Source organism: Eutrigla gurnardus, assembly GCF_963514095.1.
Source record: "Eutrigla gurnardus genome assembly, chromosome: 10".
Lineage (NCBI taxonomy): Eukaryota > Metazoa > Chordata > Actinopteri > Perciformes > Triglidae > Eutrigla > Eutrigla gurnardus.
In genome coordinates, this window is record NC_139924.1 from 8,463,703 (window position 1) to 8,486,399 (window position 22,697).

At 42.0% G+C, this 22,697-nt stretch overlaps 1 protein-coding gene across 1 annotated transcript; it reads right to left on the bottom strand.

Annotated features, from left to right (window-relative positions):
* Nucleotides 1–694: 694 nt before the first annotated feature.
* relt (RELT TNF receptor) lies at nucleotides 695–22,423 on the bottom strand. Its single transcript, XM_084019161.1, has 11 exons — nucleotides 22,241–22,423; nucleotides 11,135–11,209; nucleotides 10,931–11,023; nucleotides 10,401–10,585; nucleotides 10,034–10,086; nucleotides 9,678–9,932; nucleotides 5,806–5,886; nucleotides 5,352–5,430; nucleotides 3,551–3,934; nucleotides 2,958–3,086; nucleotides 695–2,492 (listed from the first exon to the last, which is right to left on the bottom strand). The coding sequence occupies exons 2-11, from the start codon at nucleotides 11,174–11,176 to the stop codon at nucleotides 2,489–2,491; spliced, it is 1,305 nt and encodes a 434-aa protein (XP_083875287.1). The 5' UTR covers nucleotides 11,177–11,209; nucleotides 22,241–22,423; the 3' UTR covers nucleotides 695–2,488.
* Nucleotides 22,424–22,697: the final 274 nt, after the last annotated feature.

Consider the following 22,697-nt stretch of genomic DNA (forward strand, 5'->3'; position numbering starts at 1 on the left):
ACACTGACACTGCATTCAGATTTCCATCATTAACCGGTAGAAGTTTATGTTTAGATTTGACCACATGTAAATGTAACAGCTGTGGCTTTTGTTTATGATTCTACTGGACAACTGCTGCACCTGATGTTTGTGGGTTTTTCTCCTCAGCTCACCATTCTTTCCTCATGTCAGGCAAAGAAGGTAAAGTCGACCACTCGGCTTATAAGACTTATTTTGAGTGTGCTGAAGTGCTTATGTGTGTCACATTGTGTCACAAAATGTGAAGGAACTTTAAAATAAAATGTTATAATAACCATGTATAAATGCTGACAACATTGTGCTGGTGATACATTTTGCTCATTAGCCTCATCTACCATACTGTATTTGTTTAATGCCATAATTTGTGTCAAGTAAGCTGATTCTTGCATAATGGTGGTAGAACAAGTCTCACTGTCTTTTGTGTCACATTTTCTCAGAAGAGCAGTGTAGCCGAGCCACTTGGCAAATCTCATTGGTATTGGCTTTGCGTTATGAACACCAGGTGACCACTAGAGGGCGCAGCTGTCTAACAAATAAGCCGTGCCATTGCTAACAATGCTTTAGTTGTAACTAAGTTTTGGACTTTTTATACTTTACAAGATGTTTCCTCTCACATTCACAGACATCAGACAAACATTAGAAAGCCACATTGCTGTATATCAATATCAATATCGCATTTAAAATACACCTCTTCTTTATTTCAAGAGTAAAAACATCATACAGAAAAATGGAATTTTGTAAATGCCATCTACAAAGTTGGTGTTTTCTTTTTTCAATCTTTCCTTCCTACCAGCAACACTTCAGCTTGAAAACATTTAATAATACAACTCCAAATTATAGTAATAAAAACAGATAAAAACTGCTGCAACCAATAAATATCCAGTCCCCCAGACATGTTGAAATCCTTAAAACATAATAATAAAATATGAAAATGAGTGGATAAAAAAAACCCCTCTATGATTATAGTACACTACTTTAAAACCCACGAAGATGTAAACTAAAGCCAACTGAGCTGCATGACTTTGAGGCATCTCAACCACTAATCTTCTGCAGCCACTGGTTGGTTTATTAAATTAAACTGTAAAAAGTAAATATGTGTGTGTGTGTGTGTGCATTTATGTGAAATCACATAACTTGAGTCTCTTGTGTTCTGCAAGTGTGCGTTTAGGTTTTAATAGGTTATGACTAAAACAAAAATGTTGCACTCAAATTGTGATAAAAAAAAATCCTGTATATGTTGATTGTATGCATGATGCTGCAAGAGAGCTTTGATCGATGGACAACAAGTATCAAGTTACTGGTGCAGCACAGTTGTGTTTCACCTCATACATACTATATGCTGGAATTATAAAAGCTGGATCCGTTTCTCCATAATCATCCATATTTACATATGTACATTCATTTACATGTTCTATTCTACAAAAGAATGTCGGCCCATGAAAACGTTTTCACCCCTGGACCCAAATTACAATTGCGGTCTCTAACTGTCATTGGGATGCAGCGTTGTTGTTGCTGTGATACAGTATTGAGGACTCCTCTGAGAACACATTTTGGCCCCTGATCACCTACTTGGACCGAGTCTAAGAGCTTAAAGGTTGCACATGTTATTCATGCCCATTGTGAGTATCGCCGTGTGAATGTTTTTACTTTTAAAAGGTTCACTGAGCTCAGTCAGTGCTTACATTCAACACGTTTCAGGTCGAAAAACCTCAACTCGTCTGCAAATGTGAGCAGAATAAGAGGAGCTAGATCATTAAACTCGTTAAAAAAAATGAAAAACAACAAAATGATATTGAATTGTATAACATAATGTGCTAATGATAATCACTGAAGTGCTACTGTCGTAAATCAAGTGTCTTATGACCCAAAATCATTTTGATTTTTTTTATTTCAGTCAAGCAAGTCAAGTTTTAGTTCATATGGCACTTGATCACAGAAAACTTGGCTCAATATTTCCCCTTTTTAAAATGTACACACTTGTTTGTATCAGTCTCACGGCTGTTTGTCTTTGTCAATAATGTATTCCACAGTGTTTCTGCTCTCTTCACTGTACACAAGTAGTGTAGGTGTGTCTGTCTACATGTATTGTATGTGTGTTTTACCTCTGTGTCTATGTAAGCACTAATATGGGTGCTGAGAACTTCTTTACGATCCAAACTTGCCTACCTCTCTTGTAGTTTCGACAGGTGTCTCTCCACACTATCTGTGTATTGGTACAGTGAAGCAGCTGTGATTTGAATTCAACTACTATGATCTGATACAACTGTAAAGTACAATATATTGTTTTTTTTAAATGAAATAATAAATACAGTTATATTCCTCTCATGACGTGAATAGAAAAACAACTTCTTCCAGCACGAGGTGGTCCTTTTGGTCGTCTAGAAACACCCTTACTGCCAGCTGTCGAGTTGTCAGCGTATGAGGTTGTCTTCAGCGAGGTAGCGTTATCATGCATCGTCTCTCTGTCTCTTCACCTGAAAGAGGGCGCCAAAATGTCAAGGAGGCAGCAGGGTCATGAAGGACAGAATGGGAGGAGGGGTGACACAGATTTTTCCACATTTAAAAGAATAAGACGTGACAAATAAATTGTGTTCGAGCCGATTCAAAGCACCATAATCTCATTATCCCTCATTTGGGTTGATTTTGAAGCATAAATGACCCTATTTGAGGTTTTTTTTGTCCTTCACTGTAGACAACAGGCAGAACCACATGGTTACTGTAATAATGCTGATTCAGAGAGTTGGAAACATGTGTATGAGCAGACAATAGGAAACTTAGCTTATTTCACACTCATACCGTCTATTATTTCCTTTCCAAGTGAAACAGACCACATAATTCAGTTATGGACAGGAGAACTTTGACTATACAAAGAAACATGCAGTGTGGAAGAAACAGAAACATGGGGAAGGAGAGAGGTGACTGTGTGTTGCAGGTTTTACCTCCTGATGCTGGATGATGAAGATGAGTAGAAGGGTTTCCCTCCAAACAGGGAGTTGCGTTGCTCCTGGGATGATGTCTTGGTTTCCACGGTGACAGGCTTCTGCTCGGGGATCTGAGCGACTTGAAACCTATCAGTTGAACAAGAGATGTAATCATATTCAGGAATGTGAAGCTCTTTGAGAGTGCATGCGACTTCAATCATGTTTATGGGTGATTTTATATAACTTTATTTATGTTTTTAAATTAAATCTGTAAAGTATTAAGTAACAATAGCAATACCACAGTGTAGAAATATGCCAGCACAAGTCAAAGTCATGCATTTAAAAGTTAAATTATAGAAGTCATATCAGATAAATGGACATAAAAAGTATAAGTACTCATTATGCAAAAGAGTGGCCAGATAAAATTTGATTAAATCTTTATCTCTGTAAAGTAATTAAAAACTGGTTCTCAAATAAATAAAGTAAAAAGTATAACATTTGTTTGTGAAATGTAGTGGCGTTGAAGTCAAATGTAGCAGAAAAAGTCAACTAAAAGAACAATATAGTTCTATAGCATTCTGTTGGGTATGAAACCAAAAAACGTGTCTCACCTCCCGACAGACAACACTGTCAGCTCTCCCTCCTTCCTCTCCTTCACTTCGCTCCCTTCCACCTTTTCCTGTACAGTATTTGGCACAACGGTTTGGATATGGTGGGTGTCTGCAAAGATCCCCCCCAGCAGGGGCCGCCTCAGCTGGTCGGTGGATTTGTCCAGGGAGGACAGGATGAAGGTCTGGGGGGGCTTCAGGGGGTCTTTGAGGGAATCCAGGGGAGGTATGAGGACAGGGGGCCATTTTTTCTGGGCGCAGCGGGTGCAGCGGTAGCCGTGTTTGGGCGCCAGGCCAGAAAGTCCAGAGATCGTGTGGAGGTGGGACTGATGGGGGCAAAGTCTGGGGAGGGAGCGGAACGGGGACAGGGGAGACAACATCGGGAACCTGGGAGGAAGAGCAGGAGAGGATGAGGAGCGAGTGAACAACTTCAGTTACATTATAAACATTTTCAGCAACTTTATATTGAATGTAATCAAGAAAATGTTCCTTCAAATTCAGATTTTGAACTTAAACAAACTTGGTGTTTGCCACATTAGTAAACGTCACAGATAATTGAGTGAAATTTAAACGTTGAACTGGCATGAAGGGATGAAGATTTGTGTTGCTAAGTAACAAAGCATAAGGCTAGGATGACATTGAAAGTGAGTCTTTCAAGTAAGAAAAAAAGTTTTATCTCTTTGCACGCAAACCTATTTGGTGTCTTTCCATTGTTGTTTAGCGCAGAGAAAGGCAGAGCAAACAGGATGAATGCAGTTGTGTGTCTCTGTGTTGTACAAGCTAGTGGGTGACTTTTAGTGACCCCTGCAGAACCTCCCACACACACACACGCACACACACACACACACACACACACACACACACGCAGGATCTGAAAGCTTTCCAGATTTGGGTGTCTATATTGTGTGTGCGTGTCAGAATGTTCCCGAATGTAAAGCTCACATGTTACAGCAGCACACTGCCAGAGGCCCCTGAGACCTCTCACTGTTGGAAACGTGACATACAGACTGGAGTGTAAATGTAATATAAAATGTGCCAATGTAATATTGTCTGAGGGGGGATTTGGAGTAGGAAGTTGACTTCTCAGTCTCCTGATGTTCATGGAAACAAAGTGGTGTAGACGGTGGTGTAAAACAGCATGTCGCTGGATTTGTTTCTAAATCACAACCAAAAGTTCCGACCACAACTACACTTGGTCATGTACATGGCGTGACTTTAAGCTATGTGACAGCCAATGGGCTTACCGACAGACTGGTTGTTTAAGCCTCATGATTCAAGAGACAGCGGTTACAACCGTGTCAGACGTTCACTTCAGACATGCAGGGGTGAGTCACTGGCAGAAGACCAGCCCACTGAGGAAATGTAGCCGACTTGTCTATTGCTATGAGATTACTTTCTTTTTTTCTTTGTTGAAGATGTACAAAAAGAATACATTTAAGGTGGCATTATATTATTAAGATGTGCTGGGTGAACACACAACCAGAGGATAAAGAAATAAAACCCGTTTGAGAAATATTACAATGTTTTATATCAAGTGTCTCTACTGGGAGCTTCTCATTAAATCTATGTGCACATTTAACAATGTTTCTGAATCTGTCAGGTTGTATCATTATTAAACCTTTTACTTTAAACTCTGAAGACACACACATATTTTTTATTAGAGCCTTTCCCAAAATGTTCACCACCTTGCTCTCTCCCTGACTTCCCTGGCTCTGCATTTAGCTTGACCTTGACTAGCATGACGAGTGGTATAGTACAGCCTACTGTATATGGAGGGTGTGCGTAAGCGTGTGCGCTCTCATACTTGATTGTCGAACTTTTGCTCATGGCCATCTGTTTGCTCTCGTACTCCAGCAGCAATTCCTCCAGCGCAGCAGCATTTTCTGAAACACAAACAGTCAGATGAGACTCAATCAACGAACGGGACCACAGAGGGAACTCAATATATCAGAGTAATCAAACTTTGTGTCATTAATCTTCGTGATTGATTTGAATAGCCCGGAAAAAGGTTCAGTTGAGATCATTATAGGATTCACAGCTTCTACTTTCCATTCTAAAAGGAAATACTTTTCATCTCCTTCTCTGGGTTTGCATTTCTAACTTCAACCAGGAGGAGAGATAGGGAGCGGCCGCCGGCCAGTCTGAGCTCGCAGCGGTGGTGACGTGTCCGTGACGTACTCGGATCACCTCGCGTTCCCCTCTAAAGCCACAAGAGACGGAGTGACTGCAGCTCTACCGCACCGCTGCTCGACACCCACCTTTCTTCTCAGTGATGAGACGAACCAGAACACTGATGGTGTCTTCATTCAGGTCGTCGGATATGTAGGGACAATTGGTACCTAAAGCAAGCAACAACAGAAAAGACAGAAGTTTCTCATAAAGTATTAAAACATGCATACATAAGTGAATTATTCTGAGTATGTATTGAAAAATACTTGCAGCATATGATAGATTATAGCAATGTGTCTGTACTCTACTTTTTTTGGCACAGATAGGTAACAAAGGTCACAAAGACTGAGAGAACTCTATCTGATGATGAAGAATGTGAGATGCAGATGAAATCCTGGAAAAGGCTAGAAAGCAGACCTTGATTTAAAGTTACAATCTCAGAGATCTTTAAAACCATTCAACCAATATGAACTTTAATATATAAACTTATATTTTCGTATATTTTCAATGTTCCTCCTGTTAGGCTTTGTTTTAATTATAGGTTAAGACAGAATCCACACTATAAACAGATGCTTTCACTCATCAGTACAGCTACTTCCCTCATTGAGAGAGACAGAGTGAGTGCAGTTCACACAGTGCATGATGGGACTGATAAGGATGAATGTGGATGACTGAACAGCAAAGAATAGACATGCCTCCATGACAACACCCCCCCGACCATCCCATAATAGCAAAGCACAGTGAGGCAGCTGAGAGGAGAGCAATGAGGGCGTGGGGGGGGGGGGGTCCAGAATAGCTCACTCAGCAGCGATCACACTCCATTCAGCACTATTGTGTGCTTGTGTGTATGTGTGTGTGTGTGTGTGTGTGTGGTGTACCAGACCCCCCCCCCCCCCGATACCAGGTGACTGTGTGTTTCAGAGCAAAATGTGACTGTAGAGAAGCATTTGTGTCTATGTGTGTGTCTTTCTTGCATAAGCAGTTACAGGCTGTTGTTAGCCCATAACAATAGCTGTGTCTCCACAGTGGCTGTTGCTATGCCAGGATAACGGCGGCATCCATTTCACAGTGTGCAGTGCACTCATTCTCTTCTATGTATTCCTTCAGCAGAGTCAGACCGACGTGTTCAGTGTTTCAGTGTCAGCCACGTTAAGTCACCAGCCGGTTCAGTTTGAATAAAAAAATCATTTAAATGCAGCAAACTCAACTTTTCACACTGTGCCCTTGTGCTTGGACAGACTGAGTATTCACAAAGTTGCAGACTTGACTGGATTTTTGTCTTCCCTGTTTGTTCGCTGAGTTACCTCTGCAGAGTCAGACTTTAGCCCTGCCGAGCTTAGCTTGGCCTTGCTGTAATTCTTCCCCATGGGTGTTCCCCCTGAGTGGAGATGATAAAAAAAAAAAAAAAAAAACGCTGGTACAGCTCGAACGTTAGCCCTGTGAGGACGACGCCGGAGAGACAGACTAACAAGGGAGGGGAAGAGGGAGGGATCATATTTTTTGCTCGCTATCTGTCATCTTTACTAACTGCGTTTTGGCTTTGCTCCCCTCTCTTGTCCTCTATCACTCTCACTCACATATGGACTTGCTAATCACTTCACCACTGCATCATCTGTCCTCAAATAGCTCTACTTATGCTGCATTTGTAAAACATTCACAGACTTCATCTCTTTTACCTTTACATAGAAGGTTGAATTGTGCCTTCAGAAGTCGCTGCTCTGTATAACATCCTTGATTCAAATTGTTGGTTTTGAAACCTTCACTCAGGCAACTCACACATACATCTTTTCATTCTAAGAGGTTTCATATAGCGAACCACTTCTGTCGCAGAAGACCACGACAAGCTGCAGAAATCGACAAAGCAGATCAAATAATGGGATCGAAGGAGAACAAGGTACGACGCAGGGACAAACAAGGAGAGAAGAGAGGAGAAAGAAAGAAGAGACAGAAACCATGAGGTGACGATCCAATTAAATTATTGATCTGGCTGGGAAAGGAGAGATGAGTGGATAGTGTCATGTTCATATGAAGGGGGAGGTGGTGTGAGGGAGCCAAGAAATCGGATGAATGGAGATTATGAGGACAGGTAAAGAGAGAAACTGCGGGGGGATGGGGGTTTGAGAGAGTTTCTTAAGTTTCACAACAGGGTGCTTGGAGAGGAGGAGGAGGAGGCCAAGGCAATGCTGCAAACAAAAGGCAGAGATCTTTGACAGAAAGACTGTTGCTATGACTCCTGTCTGTCCTCACGGAGCCCCGAAATCTCCTCTTAACACACGAGGACAGATGGGATGTTTCAGGAGTTTTTTCACACTGAAATGGATTTCATTTTTAGGCTTTTCGTCTCATGGAACAGATATAACAATGGTACTATCCTGAAATCCTGCTGGCTCTATTAACTAGTGTGGGGGTCATCACTAAGCTCAATTAAACGGTTTAACACTGGTGATGGGATGCAGTATGTTAATCAAATGCAGCAGGTGTCGTTTCTAGACGTGGGACATGCTGATAGAGAGTCTGATCTGCTGAGTCGGCAGCTGTGCCGGTGCCTGACCAACGTATGGCTACTTGGCCGTCACATAGTGTTACTCTGAGCCTCGCACCATCGGTTGAGTGAGGGAAAAGCCAGCTTAGCCTCTCGATCTGTTTAAAAGCTGAAGCACTAAATGACAGTAACAGATACGCAGATAAACAGTAGCACAATAGTAAGTTTGAAAGGGAACAACCTTGTCGCAGCAACTGTGACATGTATTCCAATGCAGCCTCTGAACGCTTGTCTAATGAATCGTTATTAAAAGTGTTATTAATCTTCTATTCCAATTCTCCGCAGGAAAGCAAATACGCATTTTCCCCCAAAGAAAGTATTGCTCCAAGCTATGTCCACTTTGTTTGGCATGAGGCAATCAAGTGAGCACAATAGCGAGTTTGCAATGTTTGCTAAATTGAATGAATTCTCTCTGACTCACATTTTGTGTTTGCGCAACAGTAAATAAGTGAATCATAGCAGGAATAGTTTATTGAAATGTCTCCATGTGGAAATGTACCAGGAGTTCTTAATTGTGGGCCCTGTCCCGACAGTTGAATCAAAAACACACAAAACGGCCACGGTCAACAACATGGACACCATGTGACTTGAGGGTTTTACCAGCTATACGAGCCACACAGGATCAGTACATCAAGTCCAATAGACGCATAAAGGAAATATGGGTGTACTGGAACTGTGTGCACGTGAAGGCAGGTCCATACAGAAAGAGTGGATGGTGTTTGCTTCACCATCAAGTTTAAACCAGGTGACGTGTCACCTTACAAGAAAAGAGTTCACTGTGGCCCAAAGGCTGCAGTACTCAGGTCTATGGAGTCCTCCAGGACAAAACGCCTATCCACGTTTACAGGCGGCCGGGATCAAGAGCACTCATGTTACTCTGTGAAAGCCACAGAGAACGGGTGTGGCAACTCAACACTTGTTTTACTGCTTGATTATTCTCTCTCTAAATTCTCTTACGTTTATGCATTTATTGATATCAATCTCTCATATGGATAATACCGCCCCCTCCTTTATTTCTTTCCTTCTTCTGCCTTCATATGTCTTTGTGTTTACCAAATTCACTTTCTCTGTGACCTCACTAAGGCCAGTGAGTTGATGGGAATTCTTTTTTTTTTTCTTCCCCAACCTTTTGAGAGAGGAAATTACAAGGATAACATCATGTGCTTAGAAAAACACAGCCTGAATACCATGTACTGACCCCATGCAAGGTCAAAGAGCCTCCCATGTAGGCTTGCATGCAGTCACATCACAGAGACTGCACAAAACCCTTTGGGCTTGGCTTCGCCCCGACTCCTGACAACACTAACGTTTCAGAAATCACACTGCTTTCTATCGTTTGTTCTCTTTGCAAACTTTTCTTTCCTTCCTTATCATTTCGTGTCCTTTTTTCTGCAATAGCCGTTATTTGATTTCTCTAACCTTCTTTCAGCGGCGTGGCAGTTTCTTCATCCCCTCCCTCCTTGTCAGCAGTGCAGCGGTATCCCTTCTTCTTCAGGATGTTGCAGATGAGGATACCCAGCAGACCCATCACACAGAAGATGGGCACCAAAGCGAACACGGCGTACTCTGCCGTCTTCTCCTCAGCGCTGCGTACCACTGTGCCGTTGACCTGCCCTCCAGCACCGCTCGATGGACCTTTACCCACCGTACGCACCTTTCGCACACGCAGAGATGCTGAGGGAAACGAGAGGATTGATGATTGTCAACTGATTGATAGATGAGCAGCATGGGTAGTTAAACACAGTTTTAGACACATGCTGCAGGATCCTGCTTACCTTTCACACACGGACTTTGGGTGGAAACGTCCCCTTTGGCAGTGGAGTGAAACCTGCAAATGGAAAAAGAAAGAAGAGAATGAAAAAGTTAGAGCGATGGACACAATGAAAGAATGAATCAACCATTTTTGCTCGTGGCATATCGTGCATGATGGTGGTTGATGTTGCCTGCTTATTGTGGTGGAGAACAAAGTGTGTGTGTGTGTGTGTGTGTGTCTTGACACAGAAAATCACAGGATTTTTGACTAAGAACAAATAAGAGTTCTTATAAAAATGATATACAAATAAAAATACTAGGTAATTTCCGAGTAAAGCCCTTTGAACGTCAAGCTGACGGTCTCAGTGAATGCAGAGATGGAAGTCCTACCCAGGCAGACAGCTCCCACAGACTGCATCTGAAGTCGCAGTGCCAGAGGTTGCCAGCTTACGGCCGAGGATCTTGCAGGAGACGTGTGGCCGGCAAAGCTCAGAGTCGGATGCGTCTGAAAAGCTTCCAGATGGGCACAACTGACATTGCACTTCATCTGTTGGGCTTTGGATCTGACCACAAGGCTGGCAAGAAATAAAAAAAACACTGTTAAACTCCAGCAAAATAATGTAAAATCAACCAAATTAAGCATCATTATTGGGATTTAATTCAAAGGATTAGAGTCTCTGTTTACTCTAATTACAAGACATCTTCTTTATACATTCCATTAAAAGCCTCATCGACTGTTCAACAAAGATTAATACAGCATGTGATGATGACATGATACGCCTTGACTTGGAGCATGGGGTAAAAGTTTGTAGCGTCTAAGAGGACAAAAAAATAAAAAACTCACCAGGAGTTATATATATTAGACTAAGATGTTTCACACAGCAGGTTGAGATATGAATCATTTTATTTTGGTTTCTCACCTTGGAAGGCTCCTGGCCAGCAGGGCACTGCAGACACACACATGCTTCCCCCCACCGACACTGCACCGCTGCAGTCCCACCACAGCCAAACACCTAGAACACACACACACACAAGCTCGTCAGTCTGCGGAGGTTTGTCACCTATAAGGCACACAAGCTTTTTTTTGTCATAACACACAAACAAACATATTTTCACATATTTACCGTGAGAAGGACGAGAGCTGAGCAGCAAAGGTGGTTCCTCATCTTCTTCAATGTATTCTTCTATGTTCATATGATCTAAGGGAGACAGAAACGGATTAATTTCAAGTGTCAAGAAATATGTTCTAGTCGCGCATGGATGACATATGTCACCAACATAACTGATGACATTTCAACACTTCTGTCACACAGCACACACACACATCAAATACACATGTGCTCACATGGTGAAAAACACCCGTGTCATTTTTTGAATGACTCATCCAGAGTGCAGTGACTCGAGGGACAGGGAAGTAAGGAGCAGCTGTAAACGCTGTAAATAACATTTAACATGAATCAGGCTCTTTTTATGGACAGCAGTGAATGAACCAGGGCTTTTCCACAGCTATTTTTGGGCTGTGAGCACCCGCATACACGCTTAAAGCAATTATTCATGCCAAACCCATTCATTTTGATGTGTATGTGTGGACATTTAGGTATATCATCAAAACTAGGTGGCATCATGGTGGAGAAGAGAATCACATGAAGGGATGAGGATGATTGAACTGCTCTATTTTGCAATATTATTGGTAAGTGTAAGGGAAAACCTCTTCTTTGAATCTGCACTGATGGTGTTTAGACTGTCTTACTGTAAAAACATAAAAAAAAACATCGTCATTTCTAAAATTTGCAGGCGGAAAATATTTGTACGTATTTTAAATAGCTTGACTTCCCTACAGAGCCTGCAGACACATATCCAGTATGCACACAGAACCAGAGCATTCATGACTGCGCTTTAACTGATGTTTCTATATAACTTCATGGATGAAATCCAACGTGACGTAATTTATCAATCCTCGGGTCCATTTATAGCATTCACACCGGCTCATCTTTCACATTTGAGTTTTCAGGCATGTGTCGACATAATTTTATTCTGAGGTATCAAAAGGCAGCAGAGCAGAGAGGAGCAGAGAGGATTCAGGTTAAACTGCTGTGACAGCAAATGTGCTGAAATGCCGCCGAGTAATAATTAACCTGAACCTAAAGTCCAGATTAGCTTGACTCGCTCTATTGCACATGCTCTGGTCTGGATTGTGACACATCAATTGCATCAAACAATAAATAAGAGAAATACATAATTTTCCAAGACGGACTGTCCAGAATCCTTTGAATGTTAAAACATTTGTCAAATTTGACAAAATTATCTGTTGGAATTACTTTTTCCACTGTGCGCCCAACAAAATCATATTAATGGAGCAACTGACAAAATGAAACATTGTTTCATGAAGTCTGCTGTGCCACAGTTACAGGACTGTGAATTCCCAAAGGACGAGTATTATCAGAGAGAAGAAAATGAAGCTGACAGACTGGTTGGACCCAAATAGGCTTGTAAAACAACCACAGACCAGAGCGAAAACCTAAGAGGCATCAGACACGAATATGTGATGGTAGAGGAGAAAAAAGAAACAAAAATGGAAGCAACATTAAGGCTAAGATGGGGATAAATAAAGTGAGAATACCAGAGAGGAGACAGAGAGAGGAGACTCACCCCAGACTTGCAGCTGATTGACACAGTTGCCGTGGCAACTCAGTGAGGATGCTGGGTGTGCTGCCAAATGGTGAGTCGGCACCAAACTCAAAACTAACTTTCTTACAGCTGTGTGGACACTTGCTAAGAGTCCTATTTGGACGTTCTAAAATGACAGCTGGACTTCACAACTAGAAAATTAGGATTACAAATCTGAAATTCTATAAACTTTATAGATAAGTTAATAATAATAAAATGCAGCTCGAGAAATCAGTGACACAAAACTCAAGTTAAGTGTAGCTGAATGGAGAAGTCAATGTACCTGCCTGTGTCTTATACTGTCACTCTGACCACAGACACACCCCTGACATCCTTAAGACATGCCCCTTCTATCACGGCTAAAACAGTGTGTGTGTGTGTGTGTTGTAACTAGCATGGGTGGACGGTTAGGTCACTTTAATGCACCTCTTGACCACGCAGCAAAACATAATGTTTTAAACATTAGTTAGCAAGCAAATCAACACTCCTCCACTCAAACCCATTCATTCTCTTTCATGTGCGGTCAGCACACACACACACACACACACACACACACCTATACAGCAGATCGCTAGTATAAATGTGCAGTAAGGGTGTGGCGATATGCTGTAAGATACTTTGTCGATTTATTTATACTTGTTTGACAGCTTGGTGTTGGCTGGAGGTTATGACATCCCATATGTGTATGTGTGTCACCTGCACAAACAAGAAAAAAGTTTTCAGTCCAGCAAGGCCCTCATGCCAATGAATGGCTACTGAAGCATAATTTCATGGAGAAAACGAAAAAAGCTGGGGCAGAAGAACCACTATTTTGAAAAAACAACACAGGCTGAATGGCTGAAAGAATGTGGGAGCTGTGGAAGGGAGGAGAGATAATACAGCAATAAAACGATGATGATAGAGAACAAAAATGGGACCTATACACTTACGTACGTCAGTTTTTGGAAAGTGTCAAGTGACAAATGGATGGGGTTAGAGGGGTTGAGGAATGTTGGTTTTCCACAGAGAGCCTCGCTTGACCTCCAGGAGTGCAGTGACTCCTACAACCAAAGATATTAAACTGGAAATGTGCACCAGCAGAATTTTGACACATGCTGTGAAAATGTACTCGAAATACAAAATGCATGTCCAAAGATGATGTTAGGGCTGCACGGTGGTGTAGTGGGTAGCACTGTCGCCTCACAGCAAGAGGGTCCCGGGTTCGATTCCCGGATCGGGCCCGGGTTCCTTCTGTGTGGAGTTTGCATGTTCTCCCCGTGTAAGCGTGGGTTCTCTCCGGGTTCTCCGGCTTCCTCCCACAGTCCAAAGACATGCAGGATGGGGATAGGTTGATTGATTACTCTAAAATTGCCCGTAGGTGTGAATGTGAGTGTGAATGGTTGTTTGTCTCTACATGTTGGCCCTGCGATAGACTGGCATCCTGTCCAGGGTGTACCCTGCCTTCGCCCAATGATAGATGGGATTGGCTCCAGCCCCCCCCCCCCGCGAGGATAAGTGGTAGACAATGGATGGATGGATGGATGGATGGAAGATGATGTTCAAAACCTGCCAGCTCCCTGTCCTCAGAAGTGAGCCGTTCACAGCTAGCTGATCCAAGCCAGCAGCATCCGCTGTGCGTGATGCATTTTAATCCAATTTGTCTGTGGTTTTCCCCACAAACCCACTACAGAAGTGACCACCACACGTGGAACTTCCACTGGACTCACGACTCGTCCGCCTTCAAACACCCATCCTCCTCTTCCTTCAGTTCATTTGTGACAAAATGCCACTTGGACCAACAGTGCCGGTGGTAACTTTATACTTAGTGGTACTGAGCTTTCATTTAACTCTCAGCAAGAGAGTTTTTCCAAAATGTCCGACCATTGTTTTCAGAAATCTGTGACTCCTTATTCATCAGTTCATAATCCCTCCAGTCACCACAGTTCTAACTACACAACAGCATCTCTTATATCTCTCTCAATTCATCATTATCCTTCCTGGAAATGTCTCGAAGGCCTTTTGTTTGATCTCAGGGCAAAATCACAAAACTGCCTGAGCACTAAATCTTATTCTAGCACCTTCATGTTAAGACTTGGCTGGGTTTTATAATGAAACGTGCAATTGAAACCACAAAGCGTAGTCCACAACACAATGAAAGAACAATCATTGTCAAAGAGGGAGTTAGTCGTCTGCTTGCTGTAATTTTTGTGCGTCAATCCGGTAATCGCACGTTTTCCCTTTTAAGAGGCCGGCTTCAAGCCTCTGTCAGCCATATGCTTTGGTTTGGAGGCTGCAGTCGGATGGATGTGTGGGTAGAAGGAGTGGAGCAAGACAGAAAGAAAGAGACATAAACAAAAGGAAAAGAAACAGAGGGAGAGAAGACAGGAAGCAAGAGATATAACAGGACATTAACACCTCTCAGAATATCCCAGCGCACACAATAAAGAAGCCTAAAGACACGAGACACCCATGATACCTGCGTCATTTTATGCGAAAGCAACGACACAGGATCCATTTTTTAAAAAACACCTCAAAGGAAAGGGAGAACAGCGTGATGACTTTTCCATAACTGTAAAACAGTAATTACCCAAAAGCCTTGGTGTTGTTTGACACATTCAAATAACATGTCGCGACAACATCAGATGACCAGTCACATTTTCTGTTTTGTTCAGACGACCTAAAAATAGCAATAATAAAGAAGTAATGGCAAAGGCATGACAAAAACATGGACATTATTCTACACTGTGGTGGTTTTTGGGGGCAAGGACTGGAGCCGGTATGTGTCGGAGAGCTTTTTCTAGTCCCTTGATGTCATGCAGCGGCTCAGCAGAGAAATCCTACTGGATGAAGCTGTAAAAAAAGGAAGGAAGGGACCACAAAAGAGGAAATACAAGAATGAGTGGAACTCCTCGCCTTTCAGTGTGAGGTGACTGACCGGCAGGAGGGATAAAAAGGGTAAAGCGGGGGTCAAACTGCCACGTTATACGCTTCCAAACAATGAACCGGGTCTGTGACGTGCACATGATTCTGGTTAGACGCAAGACTACACAAAGATGTTGTGTTGAGTGCCAGGACACCTCTTAGTGTCAACTCAATGGCCAAAAAACGCAAGTCATTACATCCAGATCAGACCATATAGGTTCTGGATATCAAGTCTGATCACAAAACAGGAGCAATGATGTCATCTATGGCATCCCTCCTCAGCTTCTCTTCAATAGCAATAGGGAAGTAAGCCAACCCTAATGTATTATTTTAATACAGCATTTAAACATATTGGATATTTGGGATAAATGCTCTATTTTAAGGTTAAGGGCAAGTACCAAGTTGAAATATCCTTGTCATTTGCTCGGTAGGTGTGGTGATGCATCATCAGAGAAGGACAAAGACGGTCAACATATTATTTTCTCCTCTGCAGGTTGAGAAATCCTTGTTTTAGACTGATAACCCTTTAAAAGTCCCTTGGATTATCCCAAAAATGCATCGTCACAAAGCTCAAAACAGGGTTGTTTTTCCTGAATCCGGAAGTGTTCTAATTAAAATGTATAGATTTCCTATGATTGTATCCAGAATACTTTAAGCCTTGATTAAAACGAAGTAATGTTCATGTTGATGAATATTGGTGTTAAAAAACAAACAAAACAACTAAAAAGGACACTGAATGCTCCTTTTGTGCTGATGAAATCCTTTCCTAAAGTACGTGGATTTCCCTCTCGGTCATGAAGTAGAAAGGCTGGACAAAGAAAAGTCAACCACCAAGTTCCCATGCCGATAACGGCTACTTATGAAGCCCACTATGTCACGTAGCTTGTCCAGCCTTTGGGGAACCGGCTTTATCTAACGCCCCCTGGAGCGAAATACAACAGAAAAGAACTGAGTCGGCAAAAAAAGGTTTATGGTAATTACACTCCATTATCCATCAGACATCTCGTGGACCGGGAGATAATTGCACGTGTACGACAACGACGCGATTGGGACAACCATACCCTCTGTTTGACTTAATGGAGGTGCCCATTATCGGCAAATGAAAGGCTGATCTACGCCAACACTTTCTACGTTAGTGCTCAGACAATGTCTCATTATGGGGAGCGTGTCTGATAACCGGGCTGGTGTCACCTCTCCGCGCACGTCTGCGGATGCGTTTCTATCACTGACTCTTTGTGTCCGTCATTCCTCCGCTCCGTCCTTGGGTCGACTTGATGCTCGGCCGTCATGTTTTCCATTGGAACTGTACACCGGCAGAAACTTAACGGGCCTCTCTCGTGTCTCTGCTGCACGCCGTCTGTCAGACAGCAGTGAGGTGGAACGAGGCTGAACTGACCAGAGAGCGTGGAGAGAGAGAGGGTGAAAGGCAGAACAGTCAAGATAGACAGACAAGGTGTTCAGCAGCGAGAGTGAGGGTACAGTGTTGTAAGTTTACAGCCACCATGAATACACAAAGGTAAATCCTTAGAAACAGATGTCACATCTTGTAAAGTCACACATGCTTTCAGCCCACGAGAATTAGTTACCAACCACTATGTCCATTCTTTTATAAGTCAAATTAGTGGGAGACATGAAAACCTGATTTTGTTGAGCATCAACGGTGCCTTTTCATATTGCAAAATAATTTGAAGACCAGTCTGTGTTCATCATTGCAGTAATTCTTTAAACGAATATGTCTTTCCACAAGGAGACAAAGACACGTTGCTGTTATTTGAAACCACAAGCAGCCAACCATGAAGCAATTCTTGCTATAAACCGCCCTGAAAGAATCCAAAGGGGAGAAAAGCAAAGCACGAGGCAGTACGGGAGTCACAAAAATCTGTGTGAGAGTAGACACTTTTCAGTCTGGTATTTTCCCTTACATCACCAAGATCATTAACACTGGCTGTAAATCAACTCCGTATGTTCATAAAAATTATAATTCCCAGTCCATACACATGTAGAGCTCTTAATTAAAGTCAGCAAACACACACTATAATAAAACATTTCCATATGAGGTGTAAAAACACACTTCCAACATGTTATCTCCATTTGTCAAACAAACTAGAATTAACCGTTTGAGTCGTAAAAAAAACATGCTATTATTAAGGGACCTGAGCTCGGATAGAGAAGGAAATGCATGTTATGTATTCAAACAGCTTTCATTCATGAGCTGTTGAAAAGAGTTTTATGATTCGAGACTAAATTATTGATGTCCTATTAACTTGTGGGAAAAGAATAAAGAGAAAAGAACTGTGACCTATTTTTTATAACCTTATTTTAGTAGTTTAATATTGACATAAAACATGTACACATATACAAACATAAACTGGTGCCGATATTACATCATGTCCGGCCCTTTTACCTACCTTCCTCCATTGGGAGTGTACTAAGAAGGAAGCAACTACGACATTAGGCAAACTACCAAGAATAACATTTGAATAACTGTGTCTTAAAGGAAAAGATTTAGGTTAAACTATACAGTGGGTGTGGCCGTTCACTAATGTGTTCAAATAGCACCAACTTGGACACCACATATCCTTGGGGCTCCATCAATACACCCCCCAAATGCGAAAGGGATCGAGTGAACGGTTTTTGAGATATGCAAAGGACACAGAGAGACAGAGATTACTTACTCTATCAGCCCCGTTCACAAAGAGATTGCGCAATAATGCAGCCCCAGTGTGTGATTTCCAGTCAGCTAGCACCAGCATGACATTTTACACAACAGCACCGGTGTTCCCTCCGCGCCACATCGATTTGACTCTGTGACTATGCAAACATTGACCCCAACTGTTGCCACTGTGAGATATGACCAGACCGCTAGCCTTGACACCACAAACTTATTGCACTCTGCAGAGAACAGTCCAGCACATACCCCCAAAGTTAACAGGATGTAAGTTTATAAAATGCCAAATTATTACTTTGATGGATGGCTGGGTCACTGAGTCCAAGGGGCGGAATCTTAACCCGCACCGCTGGGAATGTTAAACAACTCCATATGTGTAGTGGAACAGTTATATGTGATAGCAGTTGCTCATAGCAGGGAGGAGGGGCATATAACTCTACAGTTTGCCCCCAACATGCATGCAAACCCAGCTAGAGACACACACCAGCAAACATCCACATGTATGGATTTAAGTGTTTTTGGGTTGTGTGCAATAACTCCCTCCCTCCTTCTCTCAAAGCTTATTTTTAAGAACGTATCATTAAACAGTACAGCGTTGGGAGGGAGAGAGCAGGCAGGGGAGACAGAGGGGAAAGGTCGTGAACTTGGCCCAAGCAGAGCCAGATTACTGCTGCCTGCTTTTGTCCTCACTGAACCAAATCTCATGGAATGTGACTGAGCAGCTGCTCAATGTATAAACCGCATCACTGATAGTGCGTCCGTCTAATAAAGCGTGCTGGAGGGTTATAGTTGCAGTACCAGTCTATACAAATACTATAAAAGTCCTACATTCAAAAAAATAAGTGAAACTATGATGTACAGCTTTACAGTTAAAGTTACTAGAAAGGTTTAATTGGTTATGATACAGTCTGTAATACTGATGACCTACAGAAGTAAATAAGAATGGCTATTTCTATAAGGTTATTCTTAACGTCTGCCAACGATTTACAGCATGCAGGTTCACCAGAAACTCCTTCACGGAGTCTGCTGCTCTGGAACGCTACCGTTTTCTGCCCACAGGGATCAAATCCATCCATCATCTGTAACTGCAAATCCTTTTCAAGGTCGATGGCCAGCTGACATTGGACGAAGGCAGGGTACAGCAGGGACAAGCTCACAATCCCCGTGAAATAGTAGAAATATAAGGTAGCATGGCAAATTTATATGCGTGTGATGAATATTGTTATATTATCTTTATAGAAGCCATTGGTTTTGAAGGGTAAGTTGAACCAAGCAAAGGAGTAATTTATCATATGTAGTTTTTTTTGCAGTTATTTTATGGCAAAACACATAAATAGCCAGAAAGAAAATGTGACACCATGACATGCATGACCTTTGTACACTTCACACACAAAAGAGCTGGAACATCCGGGACGTAGACTTTTGCACTTCCTGACTTTGAAAGGACTCAAATGACGGAAACAATCTGCAGTATGACTTGCAATTTGCTCAGTTTACTGAGAGAGAGCGCAGCTGATAAATACTAAAATGAGACATGGGGTTCTGGTGGGGGACGTTTTCTCCTCAGGAGAATGCACACTGTAAATACTGGTTACTGCTGTTCATTGACTCGTGCTTTCCCCGTAAAATAAAACAACTTATAATCAAGCTTAGGTGTGTGTATGTAAATGCCATAAGTGTATGCGAGTGGTTGCATGCTCATGGCAATGTCTAGGTTTTGGTGTCCAGGTCCCCCTGTAATCATCCGATCCTCCACCAATCAGCAGAGCGCTGACACGGTTTGGATGGGGAGCTGCGGTTGGTGCAGTGGGAATATTTTTGGCAGGGAGTTTCCTGGCTGACATTGGAGAGGCATGCTGCCGTGGCACGGGGACGGAAGACCGTCTGGATGCATTCCCAACCACTCTAGGATGGATTCACTGTCAGATGACAGGATTGTTGGTCCAATTAAAGCTTTGTCTTTGACTTCCACATATTCTCGAATAGAGTTGAAGCCTTTCTCCTTTAAATTACACTGATAATCTCTATGCAAGTTTGTTATTAGCTCCAAGCTGCAACAGACACTCTTCATCCCTTATGACTCCTAATTAAGGCATTTGTGTGGAGTCTGAACTAAATTTAAACAATTCTATGCCGCTTTTAAAAAGGACCAGAATGTGTATTTAGACACACATGTAAAAACTGTATTGATAATGGTTATATTATTATATATTATATTTCTTGACACATCGTCCTCTCACACATCCGTGGAATCATTCAAGCTGACCTATGTACGTATTTTCAAGTAAGGCCAATATACTTGTGTGACCATCATAAAATCACAGTGCTGTTTTGGTGTAGTTTAAAGAAAATAGACTAATCTTTGAAAAAGAAAAAGAAAACAAATCTGGTCCAACAGATGGCAGCTTTAAACAGAAGTAAAAGCAGAAGGGTTTCAAGTGAGTGAATTTGGAAACATCGGATCACACGTCTTGATTGTCACTTTTGTAATGAAATTGTAATATGATGTCATAAAATGTCGAATTTCCCTACCCTCACCAATCACCCGGTACGTATCAAGGCATTTTTCACAAGGAGGGGTGAAAGTATGATGACAGGAAACAGGAAGTTTGTCCGCTCATGACATTGGCAATATCTAGTATTTAAAAGGCTTGGGGAGCCGCACATTGAATTTTCTGGTAAATTCAAGATGGTGTTGATGAATAAACATTGTAAATCCTGTAAAAATCCTTCCTTAAAATGCCTGCATCGTCAAAATATTAGGGATGAGCCAGAGAAACTACATGGCCCTCTTCTGGTGGAGGAGTGTGTGTTTAGAGAGAGAAACCCTCTTATTGATACAAGCATAGAGGAATTTGGTGTCAGACAATAGAAGCCCTCAGCCAAAAATGACAGTCTCATCTTAGCTCTCGTGTAACTGTGTGTGTGTGTGTGTGTGTGTGTGTGTGTGTGTGTGTGTGTGTGTGTGTGTGTGTGCTCATTCTGCAGCAGTAGGCTATTTCCTGCCAAAACCGCAGCAGTATGATGTGATGTGTGATGCTATAGGACTTGGCTCAAATTCAATGTAATTCATTGTTTTTCAGTGTAATCGCGTGGTGATGAAATCTTATATAATCATATTGAGTCACATTTTTAAGAAAGTCTGATCAAACTCTCCCTTAATCCGACTGCTCTGTACTCTGTAACTAAAAATGAGCAAAGAGACAGTGTGACACGCAAATACTGTATATTTGACAGTTTCAAATATACAGTTTCTTCTTTCGGTCAATCTTTATGCAAAACGTTTTGGCAGCATGTGTGTTTTTGTTTTGCATATTATAAGTTGGCTTTGAACTGTCCTTGATGTGTCTCCATATAATAAAATATTATGAAGATGTATACAGTATGAGAATAAAGCAGCAGAGAGTCTCGGGGGTTTCACTTGATTAAAAGAGGAAGAGGAGGCTCATGCTTCCAGTGAGGTCATCACGTACCCATTCCCGTGCGTCAAGCATGCTCTCACTCGGCAGCACGAGACATAAGTGGCTCTCGTCGTTATCATAACCGTATTAAATTAATAAAAAAAAGACAGAATATACACAAGAATCTATTGAATTTCCAAAACCAGGGTAAAGGGGCGGGTAAAGTATCCATACATATATAAAAACACATCCAGCAAAACCCTTTTATCAGTTTAACTTTCAGTGAGAGGCTCGTTTAAAATAGTTACCGTCTGGAGACAAAAACCCCGTTGAAACAAACAACAGGGACTGTTTGTCTGAAAGCATGTATCCATATGATAAGCCGACAGACTCGTATGAACAAGTGAATACATGTCATCGTACCGCCGCGCGTAAAAGTGGTCATGACGGTCGGATCGGCTTTGCGGCGAAAAGTTCCACAAGAACCGGCAATGAGTGACGCAACTAAACTACCGGCTCGAGCAGCCATTCACACTCTTACTACAAGGTAGCAAAAGGCAAAAAAAAAAAAAAAAAAAAGTTGTCCGACTTACCGGTTTGGTGAAAAAATGGAGTTGAAATCAGTGTTCAGAGACGAACATCATGTGTTTGAGTCGGCAGGTGTGATTCAAAAAGAGGAATGGATGAAAACCACAAGCCGGTAAGCGAGATTCCTCCTTCCCTCTGGCTCTCCTCTCTTTCTGCCTCTGTGGGGAAAAAAAGAAAAGACATAAACACTGAGCTGGCGCAGTGAGCTCACAGTGCGTCACTGCTGCAAGCTGAAACTCCCGTGAGTGTGTGTGTGTGTGTGTGTGTGTGTGTGTGTGTGTGTGTGTGTTTGTGAATCCCCCTCTATCGGCCGTTGACTTTTCCCAGTTATTACACCACAATATACCCAAAGCCTTCAAAATTAGACTAAACACGTCATCTGAAATGAATACATGAACAAATATGAATAAAAAAAAATACAAACTTATGAAAGAAATATTATGAATAAATATAGACAAAATA